The sequence below is a fragment of the Gracilinanus agilis genome, chromosome 5 (assembly GCF_016433145.1).
Source record: "Gracilinanus agilis isolate LMUSP501 chromosome 5, AgileGrace, whole genome shotgun sequence".
Taxonomy (NCBI): Eukaryota; Metazoa; Chordata; class Mammalia; order Didelphimorphia; family Didelphidae; genus Gracilinanus; species Gracilinanus agilis.
In genome coordinates, this window is record NC_058134.1 from 54,489,903 (window position 1) to 54,509,707 (window position 19,805).

Genomic DNA, 19,805 nt, shown 5'->3' on the forward strand with positions numbered 1-19,805 from the left:
GGTGGCCCAGGCTGGGATTGGGTTACGCCTCCCTGTGTGCCACACTGGCCCGTTTTCCTGCTTTGGGATCAGGCTACTCCTCGCTTCACTTTCCATCTACCTGGGCTGGATTCTGCTCCTCACGTCTGCAGGGCACTCTCTGGCTGTCACTTGTCTCTGGTTTTCTTGGGCGCTCCCGGCATACACATGCTTATTCCTTCCCTCTCTCTCACTTTACTGAGGCTTCTGGCCCCATAATTCATTTTGCTAGCTACAGAAGCCCCCCAAAAAACCAAAAGCGCAAATCCCACTAAGGAGCCTTTTTTTTATTTATTGCACTGGTAAATATGCAGTTCATCAAGAAAATCAAAAGATAAGTTGATGACATACCTTAGAACATTGCTCAAAAGTATCAAATGTAGCTCGTAAGGCGGCATTCAACTGTTTGAACACTCCTGCATGTTCTTTTCATCATGATAGCAGCTTTCGGCGGTACACAGTCACTGATCTACGCCCAAATTTGGGACACTAAGTTTTTAGGAATCCCTTAATATTACTGAAAATTACTTTTCTAGTGCAAGTCATCTTCCTTGCAGTATAAGCTCATATTTACTCGCTCATTCAGAAAGTTTTATTTAGAAATCATGTACACAATATGCAAAATGCAGCAAGACACCTTCGCTTCGGTTACCTTTATATAAAAGTATTTACTTCTTGAGAAAAAACTAATAATCATCTTTATTCTTAATATTTACAGTTGGTTATTAAAATGTACAGTTGACACACAAATAAAACAAGAATTTTTTACATATATAAAAAAATACTTTCAGGAATACAATCCTCACCATTTGTGAAAAATACAGATTAAAAACAAAACACCAAAAAGCCCTCTAAAACCCAGTAAATGTGGAGGTTGAAGAAGGGGAAGAGAGAAACATGGACAACAAGCTATTCTCACTTTCTTCTTCCCAAACTTCTAACACATCACATGAACCACGGTCTTCAGAATAGCTTGTAAAACCCAAAAATTCAGAATTTTCTCCACTGGTTTTAAATAATTCCACTAGAGACTGTATTGGTGAACTACAAATACTGTTTTCTTCTTTTGTGGCAGGAACTTCTGTTTCGTTCTCTGCCTTTAATTCGACACTCTTTTTCTGATTTCTCTTTTTTCTTCCTAATACTATTTTTACCTTTCGCTGCAGCTTTCCTGAAGGTAAACTCTCTGAACTTTCGCCATCCGCCTCTTTGGGCTCTTCACCAGGGGGCTTGTGGGACCCCACCTGGACTTGGCCTGTAGGTTGTTCTGGGGAATTGCTCATGACTCTAAGACTTGAGTCATAATCGTGTGGAGATCTGGGGCCTTTTTTCTTCTGATAAGTATCTGGAAAAAGTGTGCTGTCAGACTTGCGTTTTAGTTGGGACACATTTTTATCTGTTTCATCAAAATCAGACACTTGCATAAAAGTCTCTAGAATATATGGGCAGCATTCTGTTTTTAGTTCTTCTGAGTTGTTTTCCTTTACAGTTCCTTGCGTTTCAGCCACTTCAGAACATCCCTGGGAATCTTTCTGCGGAGGTAGTTGTGCCAAATCCAGCAAACTCTCCTTCTCTGCTGGATTTGTTAGATAAGACTTTCTACAATCCAACTGTTCTCTGAGTTTACTTGTTGAGTTGTAAGGACACGGATTGCAGGAAGCAAATGAAAATGTGGGATCTGAACTACAAGCAGCCCTTTGTGCGGGATCCCTGCTTTCTCGATATTGGAAATCATGTTTTATTACCTCTTTGGTTGTACTTTCCCAAGGGCCATTCTGGGAAATATGGTGCAATTCCAGTTGTTTTTCAGGTTCATTTCTTTTAAAAGTATTTCCAATTATGGGGATAAAAGATCCAATACTGCGTTTCACTCTTTAAACAAGAAAAAAAAGAAGAAGAAGATTAGCTTAGCTTCTGAAGAGTTGGACAAAATCTAAGTTGGTAAAGTATCTCTGGAAACAGGATAACATATAAACTAGGTACCATTAAAGATTGCATAAAGAGAACAACTAATTCCATCCTCAGCTGGTTTGCTGATGTTGCCCTAAATAAATGTCCTTTTGCATGTTTTAATTTCCAAATAGGTGCCATTAAATCTGTTCTATTCTATTTTGCAGTCCTCTTGAAGTCTAAGGTTGAAGATTTTGTACTTTGATGGACAAGAGACACGGCGGCTTGGACCCAGAGCTAGCAGAAAGCTGCGGGTTCCAGTCCTACCTCAGACCCAAGCCGGCACTACAGCAATCACTGACCCTCTCCCAGGTGCCCCGAAAGGGCCGGCCCGCCACGAGTCACTAACAAGGAAGTGAGAGCCGTCTGGAAAAGCCTCTTTTTAAGGAGCTGCGCAGACAATCCTGCGGCTCTTGTGGCAGGAAGCCCAACCCTAAACTGTGTAGTTTATACCCATTGCCGTGGAGGGCGCTCGAGAAACGCTGTGTCAGCAAATGGGGGGACCCCGGAAACCCGGAGCACCTGCAAGTCTGGGCTGTGCCGGCGAGGGAGCCCACAAAAGCGCCCAAATAAACGTTACCTTCTGGAGACGCCGCTTTTGGACTCCACGAAGTCGTACACGAGGCTGGCTATGATGTCGTCGACCACCTGATACTGAGCGCTCTGGGCAAAGCTTCGGTGCTGCTCGCTGAGCAGGTGCTACAAGGAGAGCGAGAAGCAGCGGCCTAGCAAGCTTTTACGGCGGGAGCGACACCCGCCACGCTCCGGGCGGCTCCCTCGCGCCGGCCTGCCGGGAAGCTGCCCGGAGTCAGAGGGACCCGGGGGGGAGCCGAGCCGGGCGTCCCCGCGTGCGGCACGATGGATGGCTCGCCCCGAGTCCGGCATTGGAAGGGAAGGACAGACGGCAGACGGAGGCAGCATTTAGAAAGGCTTTTCTGCCACATCAGGACTCTTTTTTTATCTCAATTACCTTCTTTTTTTTTTAAACCCCCACTTTCTGTCTGGGAATCAATACTGCGTATTGGCTCCAAGGCAGAAGAGTGGTAAGGGTAGGCAATGAGGGTCAAGTGACTTGCCCAGGGTCACACAGATGGGAAGTGTCTGAGGCCGGATTTGAACCTGGGACCTCCCACCTCTAGGCCTGGCTCTCCATCCACTGAGCTACCCAGCTGCCCCCTGGATTACCTTCTAAGGACAGACAGGCAGCTCTAGTCCGTGGGGAGGGATCACTGGGGCCAGCCTGGGGCTCTGGATCCCGCCCTACACCCTATGCCAGGGGGAGATGCCGCCCCGGGCCCCCCCCGTGTCCGGGCAGCAGGGCAGGGGCCTCTGGCCAGGCAGAGGGATGGAGCAGCGGCGGGTTGGGGGCGTCTCTATGAGGAGGCCCTGCCGGTGAGAAGGGCAGGTCTGGGGAGCCCCCGGGGCTCCACTCCGGAATGGAGGCGAGGGCCGAGAGCAGCCTGGCGGGTCTGGGCTCCGTGCCGGGGCCTCTAACGCCCGGCGTCCTCGCACGTCCGTCCCTCCCCCGTGAGCAGCGAGCTTACGGCCTGCAGCGCCTCGTACTTCTGGGAGCAGCACTCGCAGTAGCCCTTCTTCTTGCTCTCGCGCAGCCGGGCCGGGCCCGGGGCCTCGCAGGCCGCCCGGTTCCTGTGGGGAGACACGGCTTTCAGCAGACCGCGGCGGGCGCCCCTCCCCCCTCGGGTATGGGCGGCCCTCAGAGGGGACTTTCTGCTCTCCCAGAGCCGGACCGCCAGAAAGAGAGCAGACAGCGTGGCCCAGGCCCGAGAGGAAGAGGCCCTCGGGGGCCCGCCTCCAGCCTGGGCCTTCCCACTTAGAAGGGACACTAAGGAAGTAAGGGCTGGGCCAGGAGCGTAAGGGACCCGCCCAGGGTCACACAGCTACATGTCTGAGACAAGATTTGCAAACTAATAATGTTAAAAAAAAAAGTTTCCCATCAATTAATAAATAATTTTTAAACATCCCAGATGTCAGCAGCCCCTGAGAACAGAACAGTCAGGATAAACAGGAGTTGGGATGACACGTTACTAATAAATCTAAGAAATTAAATGACCCAAAATCTAATTTGGTCAACTTCAACAGCACTCCCAGCCTTGGGAGGCTCACCCGTGACGCCGTCTTGACAGAGGAGCCACGCCGGGGCCTCTGAGAGCCATGAAGGGTCCCCGAGGAGCCTCCAAGAGGCCCCAGAGCGGTTTAGGGAGATCAGGAAATAAGGCCTGTCCTGGCACGTGGGAGGCCTCTGAGGGGATGGCCGAGCCCACTATGCAGAGAGAGGGGGTTCTGGAGCCCCCGGGGACGGGATCCAAATCCCCCGGCAGCTCCGGGGTGCCGGGCCTTTTTACAAATATTTTCTGCCTGGATCCTCACCACAGCGCTGGGAGGCATTGGCTGCTCGTGTCCCCGTTTTCCGGGGGAGCCCTCCAAAGAAATGCAAAAAGAAGTCTGGAAGAAGGCTGGGACGGCTCAAGCTCGGGGCGAGGCAGCTTTCTTCTGCCCAGCCTCTGACTGAAAAGGAGCCCCTGCCGGCCTCCTGTGGCCCGAGCGTGGGGGCCCAGAGCCAGGCCGGGAAGCCGGCCCTCTCTGGGAGAGCTCGCAGCGCCCCGACAGCAGGCCCCATTGGGGCGGGAGCTTCCCTTCGCTCCAAAGGCCGGACGGATTTCGAGCGACAGAAGGCAATTCTCCGAAGGACGGACTCCAACCCACCTTTGCTTGGCCGGGGTCGGCTTCTGCACAGTCGACGGCTTGTCCAAGTCAAAGGGGCTGCAGGGCTTGGGAACGGAGTAATTGATGAGAGGTATGTTGGACAACTGGAGGTAAAATGGTCGGTAATGGCTGCAGGAGGGGAAAAGAAGCAAACGCGGGACGTTCGGGACTTCAGGACCAAACAGCCCCTTTCCGTGCGGGGCCCTGCGGAAGCCCCCATCCATTCACAGCCCCCACAAACAGCCCCGGCACAAGCGGGAAGCAAGGCCGGAGCCTCCCGCAGATCTGTATAAGGCGCCGAGCCCGGCCGGGGCCCGCTGACCCAGGGCACTCCTGGAGGAGAGCTGCCTGCGCCAAGAGGCTCCGGAGCCCATGTCTGAGGTGGAACCTGGCACACCCAGAGAGCTCTCCGCCGGCTGAGCCCGGCCCTCTCCTAAGCCCACGAGGCCTCGAGCTCCCCAGTCCGGCCCCCACAGCAGGGCAGCTAAAGGCAGCTGTGGCCCGGGAGGGAGCCCTTCCCCTCGGGGTTCAAGCGGGCAGAGCCCCAGGGATACTCTACAGAGCTTCTCGAAACCTCAGGAGAAAATCGAGGAGGCCAGAGACCCCGCCTCAGCTCACAACCTCCCCTAGACTTCTGGCCTGCCGTGAGAGGCCCTGCACATGCACGCACACACACACACACACACACACACACACACACACACACACACACACACACACACACGCATGCACGCACAGTGCAGGCACCCGCTCGCTCAGGACCAGCTGAGGGCCTGAGTTTGCAGTCCCCAAGGAGGAGCCATGCAGGGAGAGACTGGAGGGCCAGCCAGGGGCCGCCGTGCCTCCAGGCCATTCCCAAGGGTGAAAGGAAGCGCTCTGGGTCAGTGTGGAGCTCATCCAGCCACAGAACTCTGCTGCTCCCACCAGAAGAGGAGGAGGACGCCTCCAGGCGGCTCCCCCCACCCACCCCCAACTTTTGATTTTTCCTTCTGAAACTGGGAAGTAGAAACATTAAACAATGACTTGAGCCATTCTCTCTATTTCTTATACTTACTGGCTTGCATCTTCCACCTTCACAAATGGCTTTTTGAGTCTTCCTGCTGGGAAACACACACGACATTCCCTTAGTAAATACTAATAAATCCACAGGCAAAGATCTCTCGTCTCACCCCAGCACCCAAATGGTAACAATACCCTCAGTTTAAACCACACAATCAAGAGCAACAACCTCGAGGCAAAGGAGAAACTCTGGTAAGTCCCATTTTACAGCAGAGGAGACAGTTTCAGAAAAGGAAGTCATCATCCATTCTCATACTGTTAGCCTGTGGCCAAAGAGTATCCTAAAAGGCCTGGCTACATGATCTTACTAATTTTTGTTTTAGAAGAAAAGGAAGCATTTTTAAAGATGTCCAAATACTTACTTTTTGTTTTCTGAATACCAAATCGTTTCCCCTGAAAGATAAAAGGTGGTTAGTGTGAATATTCAGCTTAAGAAAGATAGGTCAGTGCAGGGAGCACACAGAGGCTGGTAGGCCACAAAAGGGGCTTGTTCAGTGTGAGGGCTTGTGACTGCCAAGGACTCTTTGGACCACGGTACTCTCTCATTCTTTCCAGTCACTAAATTCTGTCAGTCTGTGACTGTAATAAATAAACCTTTCATTTATTTTGATGCAAGGAAAAAGGGAAGAAGCCATACCAGAAGATGGAATATTTAAAAAATAACTGCTAGCCCCATATGCCCTAAATGACTCCAGAACAAGGCTTTTTCCTACTAATGCCCACTCTGTGAAAAGCACAGTGCCTGGCACAAGGGAGGGAGCTGCTCCTGAGAACTTGGCCCTGCCCTTGGGGGGAGGGTCAGTGCAGGGAGCACACAGAGGCTGTTAGGCCACAAAAGTCTAGTAAGAAACAGGCAGCAAGAAGGTAGGAGCCGAGGGTGTAAGAATGGGATTTGTACAAGGGGAATGGGACAAAAGGAGCGAGAAGGCAGCTGGTGACAGTTACTGACAGTTGAGAGACCAGAGAAGATTCTGGGTAATTCTCCAGAGGAAGGAGGAGAAGAGAGAGAGCAGAGGACTGAGAGAGGGAGGAGGTGAACATCCCAGCTTAGATCCAGTCCTGAGGCATTCCTGAGGATCTTTCTTTTGGAAACTGAACCCCGATTCCCTGATAAAAGACATTCCATCGCATCTCTCCCATCAAGACTTCAACCATCGACTCAGCTAAGTTTGGACTCCATTTTGGGGGTGATCTCTTAAGTCTCCTTCACCCATTCCCAACCTTGCTGAGAGACCCTTTTCTGTGAAAACTTACAATTATAGGAAAGGAGAGAAATAGGGAAAAAGGAGAAGGGGTGGGGGAAGAAACTTAGGTTTCTTTTTTTAGAAACAAAGGTTCTCACCCAGTAATGGACCTCATAGAAATAGAGAAGAGTACACCTCCAAATCCCTCTGCCCTTCACCCCTTTCCCCAATCCCTGAATTGTGATTAATAAAAGTCATTCATTAGTCAGATAGCATCCCGGAGTGCCTGAGAGACAACGAGGGGGAGGAGAACCATAGCTTGGTCTAGCTGCCTCCATCTTGAAGCCAGACCACCCACTGTGAAGTTGACTGACCTTGGGCGAGGCTTGTGTGAATCCCGCCTTCATTCAGAATCGGATTGAGGTACCACATACCTCATCTTATAGGGAAGCCTCGCCCCCAACTCCCGTGGGGCAGCACAACCATCCAGGTCACCCAGTTTCGGGATGACACCCCCTTAAAGTCTCCCAGTGTATATTTAGTTGAGGGGATAACCAGAAGAGAGTCTCACCATATAGACTCTCTCTCTATCTCTCCTCTATCATAACATTGATTTCTGGCTCTCTTTATTGTTACAAGGGGGTCCAAGGCCCACCCTTACATGCTCAGCCAGGCCCATGCTGGGGCAGCCACACCATGGAGTCAGCTTGAAGGCGCTCTGGGGTGTGAGAGGGAATTTTGGAAAGTAGAGACAGGTTTTCAGCAAAGGAAAACAGAATCTGATGAAACTGTAGACACAGGGGTAGACCTGGTTGGAACATAGGAGGAGAAGGCCTGGAGATTCTAAGTGCCAGCTGGGGGGAGTTGGTTCGGGGCTGTGAAGCGGAAGCCGGCTCGGAGATTCATCTCTGACCTCCTGCGGATCTCTAACCCTTCCCAACCATTCCTGTGACCTGTTACTATCATCACCTGAAAGCTGCTGTACGATTTATTTCTGTCAACTTTGTAAAGATCTAAGCTGAGGGAAGAAGCTGATTAAATTGTCCAGGTTGCCTCAGGGGGGATTTCCTCTCTGAGGTGAACCCAATCGCTTCGAACTCCAGTTACCTGAGCTACTCCGTCTATATTTCTAGAAGACTCAAAACTCTGAGTGGATTTAGTTTGGGAACAGAGAGAGAGCTGAGGGATCTATAGATAGAGGAAGAGAGAATAGGTCTAGCCTGGCCAGATAACGAAGAGACTTATTGCAGTCAGTTTGGGGAATCTCAAGGTAGACAATTTTAGAGGCAGGGACTCTCCTACAACCCAGCTTCCTAATCACCCCTCCTGATATTTTGTTAAATAACCACCCCCCTTTTTTAACATGCAGACAGATACAATCTATGCTGGACTAGGGCCGACAGTGACGCCATCTTTGCTCTGAGTCCTTGAAGGGACGGCCCCATAGGTGAGGTCTGTCAAGTCCTAGTCACCCATTACAACTAGAGCTACAGGGCCTCCCTTCCTGTAACAGGGGGGCCACCCTGGGGACGTGCTCTGAAAGGAGCGTTTTAAACCCGAGTATTTGTTTGCCTGAGGAGGAAGTCTATCTGCGGAACTCAAAGCAGGATGGCAAAGACATTGTTCTGGGATAGCTTCTATCCTTCTGGATACTCACCGCCTCTCGGAGTGACGTGCTTGATTTCTTGATCAGATACAATTCTTTTTTCTTTTGTTCAATATAGTATTTGATATCTATATCAAAAGAAAAAAGGGCTTAAGGTTATTTTTATGATAACTAAGAAAGTGGAAATGGAAATGACACCGAGGAGACGAAGTCCAAAAGGGAAAGTGGAACGAGCTACACACAGAAAGATTTCAGGCACTGTTTGTCTATGACCGGCTCGAGGATTTTCACAGCTAACATGAGACAAGCAAAGAAAAAGTAATTACCATCGATATGAAGAATTTTCACTCCCCAGGATAAAGCATTTGACAGGATACTATTTGAAGGGATGAATTCCTGCAAAGAGTAAAAGCAATGAATGCGTCCAACTTTTCAGAAAAGCTAAAACACTAAATACGACTACACAGAACAGGGCGGGAGAAATAAGGCCCAAGAATATCCTTTGTGAATCATTTCACAAAGCATAAGAATGTCTCTCCTCAGGGAGGCGCCCCGTAGAAGGGGAGGCCCCCCCACCCCCGTGAGCCCCCCATGAATAACGGCCGCCTGCAGGGCGCGGGCCAGAGTGCAGGGACCAAGCGGAGGGAGGGGAAGGACGTGGATCAGGACGCCGGGAGAGGCCGGGGACGTAAGGCCGAGGTGGAAGGACAGCGGCCGCTCCAAGCGCTGACCGTGATTAGAACGCCGCATAATAGTAGAGTGAAATGTTCATCTGATTATTGTGAAAAAGTTGTCAACTTACGTGCTCCTTGATAGCTTTCTCAACTAATAGTTTTCCTCTGCTCATGCACACCTACAGGGGAAAAAATGGTTATTTGGAAACTGAAGTGAAGCTGAATCCTTCTAAAGGAGGCTCTCGCTGCAGGCCGGAGCCCTTCGGGCTGTGCCCACACGCCACCGTCCCCAGGTTTGGGCAGTCCTCCATGACTGAGCAGGGGGGGGTGCTCGTCAGCCCCCCCATGGCCCGTTCGGTTCCGAGGGCCCTCTCTGGGAGCGCGGGGGTCCGGTTCTGGACGCTGGGCCCAAGCGGAGGACGTCCCACAAACATGGCAAGGCTCCCCGCGCGCCGCTTTCACCGAGGCTCTGAACAAAGCGCTTCACCCGGGCCCCGCAGCCTAACAGGCCTCCCTCTTAGCCTGACTTTGGAGGTGAAGAAGTGAGTGACCTGCCCGAGCTTATGGGCACTAAGCAGAACCAGACCGGAGCCCAGGCCCGCTCTGCCCTCCTCGGGCCCCCCGCGGCCAAGGGCAGCTGGAAGGGCTTCTCTGAGCACGTCCCCCAGCTGGTCTCCCCCCCTGAAATGAGCGGGAACAAAGGGGACGCGACGGCCGTCCTGCTTCCCAACCCCAAGGCTCCAGCGGAGCCGAGAGCCGCCCCTCCGGCGGGTCTGCAGCAGACGGGGCTGCGGCGGGGAAAGCCCTGGGCTTGGGGTTAGGCAGAGCCAGGTTCGAATCTTGCCTCTGACCCTTCTTGGCTGTATGGCCTGGGCACGGCGCTGCAAAATGGGGGTAACAACAGCCCCTTCCTTACAGGGCTGTGGTGAGCATCCAAAGAAATTACATCCCGTGCCAGGCAAGCCCTCGGGTTCTATTTACCGCCATTAGTCCATGTTGGGGGCTCTCCGCGGGCCTCTCCCCATCTCGCACTTTCCCGCCCTTCCGTGCCTTTCTATCCCTCCCAAACTGGCCACACAACGTAAGGGAGGCCCATTGCCCAGCATCAGCTGTATTTCCTGACGACATTCTGTTTCCTCTTCTTCCCCTGAACGCGGAGCTCGCGGGGCCTCGCCAGGGTTCTCCCCCCGGGATGGCTCGCTCCGTGCCGTCACCCGTCAGATGTTGGAGTCGTCCCGGAGCCCTCGGGCCGCGCTCCGGCATCAGAGGGGGGAGGACGGGCCCTTCCCTAGGCTTGTGGTCGGGTCGCAGAGCGCTCTGGGAGCACCAGGCTGGGCCGGGCCCCACGCCGAGGGGAGCACTTACGGGGTCCGGAGTCTTGAAGGAGCTCCCGTCACAGCTGGGGTGAGGCGACGTGTTGCCTCCCGTGTAGGCCGATTCCGGACTCGGCACCGGGGAAAGACAGCCCAGCGTCTGAGCGTACTTGGCTTCCTTTTTGTTGGAGACCAGGTAACTGATGTCTTTGCTCAGAAATTCTTCGACTCTCTTAAAAAAAAAAGACAAAAAATCCACTTTGTAAAAAGCAAAATGAAGGGATCCAGAATGTGCTGAAGTGAAGCCAATCCAGGCCGGCGCCTTGGCCCTACAAACACCCTCTTCCTAGAGAACGGCCCGCGGGAGGCGGCTGTCCCACACTGAGCTGGCTGCTGCTGAGATAAAGAATAAAATGAATGTTCCTGCCTTCAGGGAGTCCCGTCTTACGTTACTGTCATTATTTTTTAACCCCCTTTAAAAAACAGTGTAGGGATCCCAAGGCACCAGAGCGGCGAGGGCTAGGCCATGGTGGGTTATATGACTCACCCAGGGACACTCAGCTAGGAAGCGTCTGAGGCCAGATTAGAACTCAGGACCTCCCATCTCCGGGCCTGACTCGATCTACTGAGCCTCCAGCCTCCTCCTATCTTAGAGAATGAGGCCACCTTCTAGCAACCTGCAGGAACAGAGCAGCCTCTGAAAAGTCCCTGAGGAAGCTGGGAGCCAAGGAGGAGCAAGAAGGGGGAGCAGCAAGGAGAGCAGAAGGCCTGGAGCCTGGCGCTGCCACTTCCTCTTGGCTCTGGCTGCTGCCCTGAAGTGGCAGGAAGGAAGCTGCAGCAGATGGGGGGGTTGCTGGGGGAGGACTGTGTGTTCTGGGGGGAGTGAGGGAAGACCCTAGCCTGCGCTCCTTGGGCATTCTCAGCTCTGCCCTGCCCTCAGATCTTTCTACTGTCCTTTCAGAGGGAAAAGGGGGCCTCAGGCAGCCAGTCTGGGCAGCAAAGGTGAGCGGGCCTCCTTCAGGCCCATCACAGGGCCAGTCACCGCTCTGGGATGGCCAAGGGCTTCACACTGTCCATTAGGCCAGAGCAGCCTTGCAGCCGGGAGAGGCCCCTGCCTTGGAGCCATACTGCATGCTAGGACGAAGGGAGGGGATTAAGCCAAACCAAGAGGCGCTCAGGAGCAGAAGAAGCACGTGGAGCTGTGGAGCTGGTGTGGAGGCAGCGGCTGGCCTCCTGAGCCTGCTGGTAGTCTAGGCACAAGGCCATCTATTCTGCCCCACAGAACACCGCCTTGAAGCATGCCAGGTGACTTTCTGTTCCCATTTTAAATGATTATTTTATTTTTTTTATTTTTAAACACTTAACCTCTGTGTATTGGCTCCTTGGTGGAAGAGTGGTAAGGGTGGGCAACGGGGGTCAAGTGACTTGCCCAGGGTCACACAGCTGGGAAGTGGCTGAGGCCGGGTTTGAACCCAGGACCTCCAGTCTCTAGGCCTGACTCTCACTCCACTGAGCTACCCAGCTGCCCCACTTAAATGATTATTTTAAAAAGAAGGTTAGAATGGCGCAAGCAGGGGTGGGGGTTGGGGGTGGGTGCTAGTGGAGAGAACACAGGACCTGAAATCAGAAGACCTGAGTTCGAGTCTTCCCTCAGACATTTACCATCTGGCCCTCTCCCTGGTGAACCTCTCTCTGACATTTCCTCACCTCTAAAATGTAGCTAATAATAGCCCCAACCTCCCAGAGTTGATGTAAGAATAAAATGAAATAAATCCTGTAAAAATGGCCCCCATCCCAGCAGAGTGCAAAGGCTCCGGGGCGCTCAGCAAAGGGCGTCTGGATGGACGACGCGGCTCAGGCCGGCGCCATCGGAGGCAGGACCATCCCTGCGGCACTGGAGAGGCCGGCAGAGCGGGAGCTCAGCCCTTCGGAGGAGCCCCTGCAGAGACCTCCTGACCTCGCTGCCTGCTTTCTGGGCCACCATGAAGACTGTTTCCTTCACCTCATTCCAGGTCCAAAGAGAATCCCAATCTCTTCTGACAGACATCCACCAGCCAGACTTATGGCATGTGGACTCACCGCACCAAGGGCTGGGCTGAGAGTCAGGAACCCCTGCCCCACCCTGGGAGCCCCCCTCAGCCGTGAAAGATGCCCCCCAATACCAGCAGGGGAGAGGCTCTGCGGTGCTGCTCACAAGGTAAGGTCTAAGCTAGCCTCAAGGAAGCCAGGAGCCAGGGGGAGGGGGGCCCCATGTGGGGAATACGCGATAGTTGGGAAGGGGGGAGATTTTAGGGGAAAGAGGCCGAGTTCTGTTCTGAAAAAGCTGAGGGCTGGCCCGGAGGTCTAAGAGTCTCCTGCACGGCCCTGCTGCAGCGAGGGCCCAGGTGAGATCAGGTCATATAAATTTGTAGGAAAAACTTTTTGTTAAAATGCAGCATTTTCACTTACCCCTCCTAGTTCCTTGAGGTCCTTTTCCAGTCTTTCAGAGATCACAATAGATGGCAAATCAAGATAAAAGACTTTCCCCCACAGTGGCTTATATTTGAGGTTTTCTGATTTGTTATCATTTTTCACAGTTTTCAAAGATGGTCTAGTTTTCTCATTTTTTATTTGGATACCACCTGCTATAAAAGAAGGTTTATGATTAGTTACATTTTACAGAAAGGTCAATTGTCACATAATCACTTTAAATGAGCTTTAATAAAATTGGAGAGTGCTTCGCTTCAACCTCTTACCTTCGTAGAAGTAAATGGCTAATTCAGAAGTGGATAATCCATGACATAAAAAAATTCTATTGCCTATTGGGTGAAGTTTTGAGAAGTCAGGGCCTCCCTTGTCCTCGTCCCTGTGTCCAGGGTCTGCTCTCCCTCCAGTCTCTGGGACCCCCCCCCAACCCTCCGTGGGAGGCTTTTATCAAGGATGCTATCGCTGCTCTAACCCAGGAAGGAGGGAGAACTGAAGCAGTTTAATTTCCTGCAGGGCTGGATTAGACAACCTCCAACTGACGGAAAAGAGCGAATGGAGAGATGGGTTTGCATCTTAGTTCCACGGCGAATGTAGATACAGTTTCACACAAAAGGATATTTCAAAAGGTTATCATGAAGTGTTATCAATGATTGAAAGTAAAAAAATTGCTTAAGAATGACAATTTCAATGAGTCTAAACATAATGCTAAATGTAGAGAAAACAGAAGTTCCTTCACTCTAAATACAGAAACTTGGATGCGTAAAACTCCTTTAAATGGTTCTATCTGGGCTTATTGTCAATGATTTTTCTTTCAGGCTTTTTCTGATCATAGTCTTTATTTTATGAAGAAATGCTGAGGAAGCATTCTGCAAACTCCCTCCTGTGGTTCTCTACATGGGATCCCATGAGGGCGCGTGAAAGGCCCCACCTTCTCCAAAGAGCTCCATTCCCAATGGCCGAGCAAACTGGAAAACGTGGCTCGCTCTAAAGATGTCCCATCTAGCTGCCCATTTATTTTGGATCAGGGGGAGTTCAGCGAACAGCTTTTACTTGAATCCTGCCAAGGGTCTGCGAGGGTTTAAGGCTGGGTCTGGCCCAGGAAGGGCATTCCCTTGAGAGGCAGAGAACAGAGACAAATCCGAAACCCCACTGGAAGAACAGAGCTGCAAAGACTAGGAAGACACCAGCTGAAAAGGCTACTCGCAGACTGGCCCAGCAGGGACGCTGAGGGGAGGCTGGCGGGCCACTGTGGAGTCCCCAACTGGGCAAGTTTAGGGAGCCTGTGAGGGAAAGAACGTGGAGAAACAGGGGAGAGGATGCCGGCTGGAGGCCGATTCTGAAGGCCTGGGAGCCACGAGAAGTCCTTGTAGAAAGTAGGCCTCGCATCCAGGCCCCGTGGGGGCTTCCCTCCAGCAAGGAGTCTTTCTCGGAGGCCTTACAGCACTGAGCTCGGTGTGCCAAAATTTGCCAAAAAAAACGAGCATAACTCGGGTGGTGTGTCACTTTGAAGAAAAAAACCATATTTTGCAATATTTATGGTCTAAATAACAAAAATGCATAATTGTAATATGTAACTCCTCGATAAACCAGAATCGTCACCTGTAGCGCAGAGCGTCTACACTACCCAACAGCAGATGCTTCGTCCTCGGCACGCAGCCCCGGGCTTCTCCGCGCCTTACACCCGGATCTCCGCCACAGGCCTGCGCACATCGACACGGCACGCACCTCTCCGTCACGGGACCAGGGAGGGCTTCTCAAGGTGGGGGCTTGAGCTGAGCCTCGAAGGCCACGAGCAGAAGCCGTGCAGAGGCAGCCAGGAAGGACTCGGCTCGGCGCCGGACACCAAAGAGGCCAAGCCCGTCCATGCCCTCCAAGGGGGAGGCTTCAGGCCAAAGCCACGGGCTCACTTGGGCTTTCCAGAGGCCTGCTCTGAGCCTGGACAGAGCCAGGCGGGCCGGAGACGCCACCCCCAGGGCCGGGGCGCTTGTGAGCGCTGACAGAAGGATGCTATAAAGCGGGGCGCCTCAGGGGGGCTGGTAGCACCCTAGAACTGCAGAGGTGGGGGGGAGAGCGCAGGCTGTTGGTAGCAGGAAGGAGCAAGAAGGGAAAAGAGGGAGGACCCAGGAGGATGGTGCCTAGAGCCTGGGCTGCAGGGCTGAGCTGGGCCTGGAGGAGTTCCGTCCTAGCATTGCTCTTGTAGGCCCGCCACCTCCAGGGAGCCCTGAGCCTGCTTCCTTCTCTCCAGGGGAGTCCGGTCTGGTTAATGCTGACCTTCTGTCTCAAGATCCATACTAAGTGGTGGAGGGTCCCTGCACAGGGTGGGAAGAGCCGGGGTCACAGTGAGGACATGTGGGAGGCTGGATTGGAACCCAGGACCACCTGGCTCTCTTGAGACCCTTCCCAAGTGGGGAAGGAAGGGGAGTTCATGTCTGGGAGCCTCAATGCCAACAGGGAGCCTCCCTGAGCATAAGCAGAGCCTCCACACACCCCGGGCTCCCCTGGTACAAACCCTGATGGCTCTGAGTCAGTGGCCTGGCCACAACCTGCCCCTTGGAAGCAGTGATGGACATGGAACCACCCCCCCAACTCCCCAGGAACCTCGTGCCCAATGGTGGCAGCACTCTCCCGCCCTCTGGGGCTTCCCCCAGGCCTTCCCTCCAGCCCAGCCAGCAGGAACTCCCCCGGGAGGCTCAGGGATGGGTCAGGATCCAGACCTCAGAGTCTGTTCTCTCCCCAGAATGAGCTTCCAAGGATCCAGGAGCCCCCCCAGCCCGGCTGCCTCCGCTTCCACGTGTCTCATACCCACGCCCCACTTCCTCGGCAGGCAGCCAGGACTCTGACACAGCCGAGGAGATGCCATAGAGGCAGGCCGGCCCCTCTCCTGCCCGAGCTCCTTGACCACCATGATTACGTTTTCCAGGCTATCTCTAGGCGTGCCTGCACAGAGGAGATGGCCAAAGCTGTCTGGCTGAGAGCAGCGTGGGATTTTAGAGGGGTCAAGAGCCAGATCCAGAGACAGGATGTCGGGGGTTCCAATGCTATGTCAGACACTTCCTAGCTGTGTGACCCTGGGCAAGTCCCTGAACCACCCCCCTGCCCAGCTCTCCCACAAGGAAGTGAAGTCCAAGCTGTGCCCTGTTCTGGGTGGCCTCTCAGGCCCTTCCTCCTCATGGGCAGGTTCCTGGCCCCAATCAAAGGGCAAGTCTGGTGCCTTCAGGCAAGCCCTCATGTGCTGGGGTTTTGTGGGCTGGATGGGCTTTCATGGGAACTAAACCATCAGCCAGTGCTTAAGGAATAAGTATTCTGAGTCCCAAACAACTGACCTACAAAGGAACATTCGGAGCCTGAGCCCAAAGCAAGGCAGGAATGGGTTCAAGTTCTTTTTGAAGATGACCATCAGCTTCTCCTCAGCTACCCTGGAAGCTAAGCCAGGGGAAGCAGATCAGCTGCTGCTCCGGAACCACGCCAGGCCTGGGCCCAGCTTCTGGCCGTGGGGCACCAGGGCCTAGGCTCTCCTCTGAGGTTCATCGGTCTCCTCCCTACTCTGCTCGAGGCAGGGATCTGCCTGGGGTCTCCTACCCAATGTCAGCATTCATATCCATGTCCGTGCTCTTCTCCAGGCTCTGCAGCCTCCTTAATTCCTGGGAACTAGATGGTCACTTTAACCCCTGGCTAAGGACAGGGTGGTCACACCTCAGCTCTACAACCATCCCTAACTCAGTGGCCTTCATGCCCTGAACTTGTAACAATTCTTTGCCCCACAAGCTCCAGGCTATCTCATCATTTTCTCTTAGACTTGACCCAGTGGGCAACCTGCTCAACTATACACTAGTGTAAGCAGGTAGGTGGTGTAATGGATAGAGCTGGATAAATTGAGTTTAAATTCTGCCTCAGACTCTTATTGACTGTGTGATCCTGGGCTTAACTTGTCACTTTATCTTTCTAGGTCTTAGTTTTCTCATATAAAAATGGAGGCAAAAATGGTGTCTACTTCGCAGGCTTCTAAAGAACAAAAGAAATATTACAGGTAAATCTGAAAGCACTATATAAATGTTAGTTATTAAACTGTGCCCTTGAATCCTTTGCTCTGCTGTCAAATTCCAACCCTAAGTTAATCTATGCCCTTCTGCTGCTGCTCAGAACTGATATTTGGATCACCAAGATGTGGCAAGTGACACAGGTAGTGAGGAAGAGGGGAGGCCATAGATGACTGAGGTTATAAGCATGAATGATCTGGACAGTAGTATCTTTACGAAAAGAAGTTAGTATGAGGAGGGGTGGGACCTGGGGAAAAGAATGAATTCTACTTTGGACAGCCACTTTTAGGACATAGATGGGATAGCTGGTGGTACAGTGGAGAGTGCTGGGCATGGAGTCAGAAGTCTCATCTTCCTGAGTTCAAATCTGACCTCAGACACTTACTGGTTGTGTGACCCTGGGTCAGTCACTTTATCCTGTTTGCCTCAGGTTCCTAATATGTAAAATGAGCTGGAAAAGAAAATGGCAAACCAAACCAGTATCCTTGATAAGGAAGTCTTAAATGGGGTCTCGAAGGGTCAGACACATGAACTGAAAAGCCTAAATATTAATAAGGGTCCTCCAAGTACAGATGCTTAGTAAATATGTGACCAAGTCTTACTGATTCAAATAGAAGCTCTTTAAGCTTTTAAAGCTTCTTCACAGCCTGGACCCATTTATCTTTCCAGACACACTGTACATTACTCTGCCTCCTGCACTCATCTTAAATCCAGACCAAATGGCCTCCTGGAGAAATTTCATCTTTTCCCCTTTCCATTGCCCCAAAGGCCTGGAACATACTCCCCTCTGCCTTTTCTCTCAGGAAACCCTTTTCTCTCAAGATGTAGCTCCTGCTCTACATGAAAGCCTGCTTCAAGTCTCAAACAACCTGGCATTTAAGTACCTTGTTTCTGATGTTACCTTTATGTTCTCCTTGTCTTCCCTATTACAGGGTAAACTCTTCTCCCAAGGAGGAGCTTGTTTCATCATATTTATGGCTCTAGAACGTAGCACAGGGATCCATGATATTTATCACAAATTTATCACCTTCTTCCCTTTGCTCTGCTTACTGTCAGGTAGTCCTCTTTAATCTCAAATATTGCTATTAGCCTACCTGCTATAATCCAGGTCTTTCCAATTCTTCAAGCATACAGTTGTCAAAAGCTATTCCTATGACAGAGATCAGACCATCTTCTCAAAAAGCTTTTATGGCTACCTTGTCTAGGATAAAATATAAATTCCTAAAGAGGGTGGTCAGACTTCCACAGTCCAACTCCCACCTGTTACTGGTCCTTTGTGGCTTTCTTTCCCCGGCCTAGATGATTTTCCTTCCATCTTCAGCTTTCTTCCAACTTTAGGTCAGGTGCTGCCTCCTATAGAAGCCTTCCTGATTTCCCATAATTATTACCCTTCAAATTATTTCATTATCTAACTATTTTCTTGCTACCTACCACCTCTTTCTCTACTTAGGCTCTCTGCAGGCAGGGCAGTTTCAATTTTTTAAATCTGGTTTTCCTCAGTGCCTATAAAAAAGTCTCGTGTGGTAGGTATTTAATAAAACTGCTTTGTAGACAAATTTTTGTTTGTTTGTTTCTGAAAGTAAGCTACTGGATCAGTACCTAGCACCACTTCTTAGCATGGAGGGACAAAGGGTATACACTCTGGACAGGAACTGTCTTTGGAAATCTTGGATTGGAGAGAAGCTACATCTTTAGAGTTCAGCTGAGCAACTTGTCTAGCAGAGATGGGCCTACTTGAGGATTCACATGGAAGACTTTCAAATCCTGAAATACCAGAAGTTGTGAGTTACTCATTACTTAGCAATTTGATGGCATACAGAATCAGAAGACCTGAGTTCAGAAAGATCTGATTTCTAGTCTTTACTGCTTTTGTGACCCTGGGCAAGTCACTTAACCCTCACCTCTTTGCCCAGTCCTGAACCAACACATCAAAGTAAGGAATTTAAAAAAAAAAAAGGAAACTTAGAGCATAACAGTTAATGGAACCACAGCACTGTGGAGTCAGAAGTGAAGCACTTTCCCCTAGAAAGCTGGGCTCCTGCTCTGAAGAAGCTCACCTTCTGAATTTGGGGCACCAGCCAGGAGGCCTGATTTGTTTCTATGGGTCTCATTTCTTTAGGGGCAATGTTAAACAGCGCTGGCCTCCTCCATGTCTCCGTCCCCACTTATTATCAATTTACAGTTACATCCCAAAGGAGGAGTTCCAGATTGGGGTCCATTCATTTTTTTTTTTTCTTTTTGGCATGAGAGGCCAGTCCTGGCTAAAGGGGATTCCTATCTCTGGAGGACAAGAGAACTTTCCAGCCTCCTGTAAGGCCAACAAACGCCCCTCGGGGAAGCCTGGAAATACACAATCGTCCTCTTTTCCCCTAAAATGCCCTCTCGAGTTAAGGTCAGGGACCTCCAACAAGCCGCTTCTCACCTCTCCCTCTGGGTGGTCAAAGCCAGAAAAGGGGACCCTCCTAGCCCTCAGAATCAAGGAAGGTCCGGGGCCCAGAGGGCAAAGGCCATTTGGAATGGGACTGAGGATGGGGCCCGAGGGGGCCCGGGGTCGAGGCCCCAGGTGAAGCCGGCAGCGAGAACCGCCAGGGTTCGGAAAGAGAGGAGGAGGAGCTTGGGAAGGAAGCGGGGAGTGGGTGGGGGGAGGGGGTGGTGTTGAAAGGAACCAGAAGTGAAATGTACCCGGGTGATGGCCTTTGCTGCGTATCCTCATGGTGCCGGCTTTCATGGCCGCCGCGCCGCGGTCCACATGCTGGGGCCGGCTCCCGCGGGGC

At 51.9% G+C, this 19,805-nt stretch overlaps 1 protein-coding gene across 2 annotated transcripts; it reads right to left on the bottom strand.

The window, feature by feature from the left end:
• Positions 1-591: 591 nt before the first annotated feature.
• DBF4 (DBF4 zinc finger) lies at positions 592-19,796 on the bottom strand. 2 transcript variants are annotated; one of them, XM_044679843.1, is made up of 12 exons: positions 19,714-19,796; positions 12,977-13,152; positions 10,581-10,760; positions 9,344-9,394; positions 8,868-8,937; positions 8,593-8,669; positions 6,114-6,144; positions 5,747-5,789; positions 4,693-4,821; positions 3,513-3,615; positions 2,549-2,667; positions 592-1,890 (listed from the first exon to the last, which is right to left on the bottom strand). In XM_044679843.1, exons 1-12 carry the CDS (start codon positions 19,757-19,759, stop codon positions 870-872), a joined length of 2,046 nt encoding a protein of 681 aa, XP_044535778.1. In that variant the 5' UTR covers positions 19,760-19,796; the 3' UTR covers positions 592-869. The 2 variants fall into 2 exon arrangements, with proteins under 2 accessions (XP_044535778.1, XP_044535777.1); XM_044679842.1 differs by having other exon boundaries at positions 5,747-5,792.
• Positions 19,797-19,805: the final 9 nt, after the last annotated feature.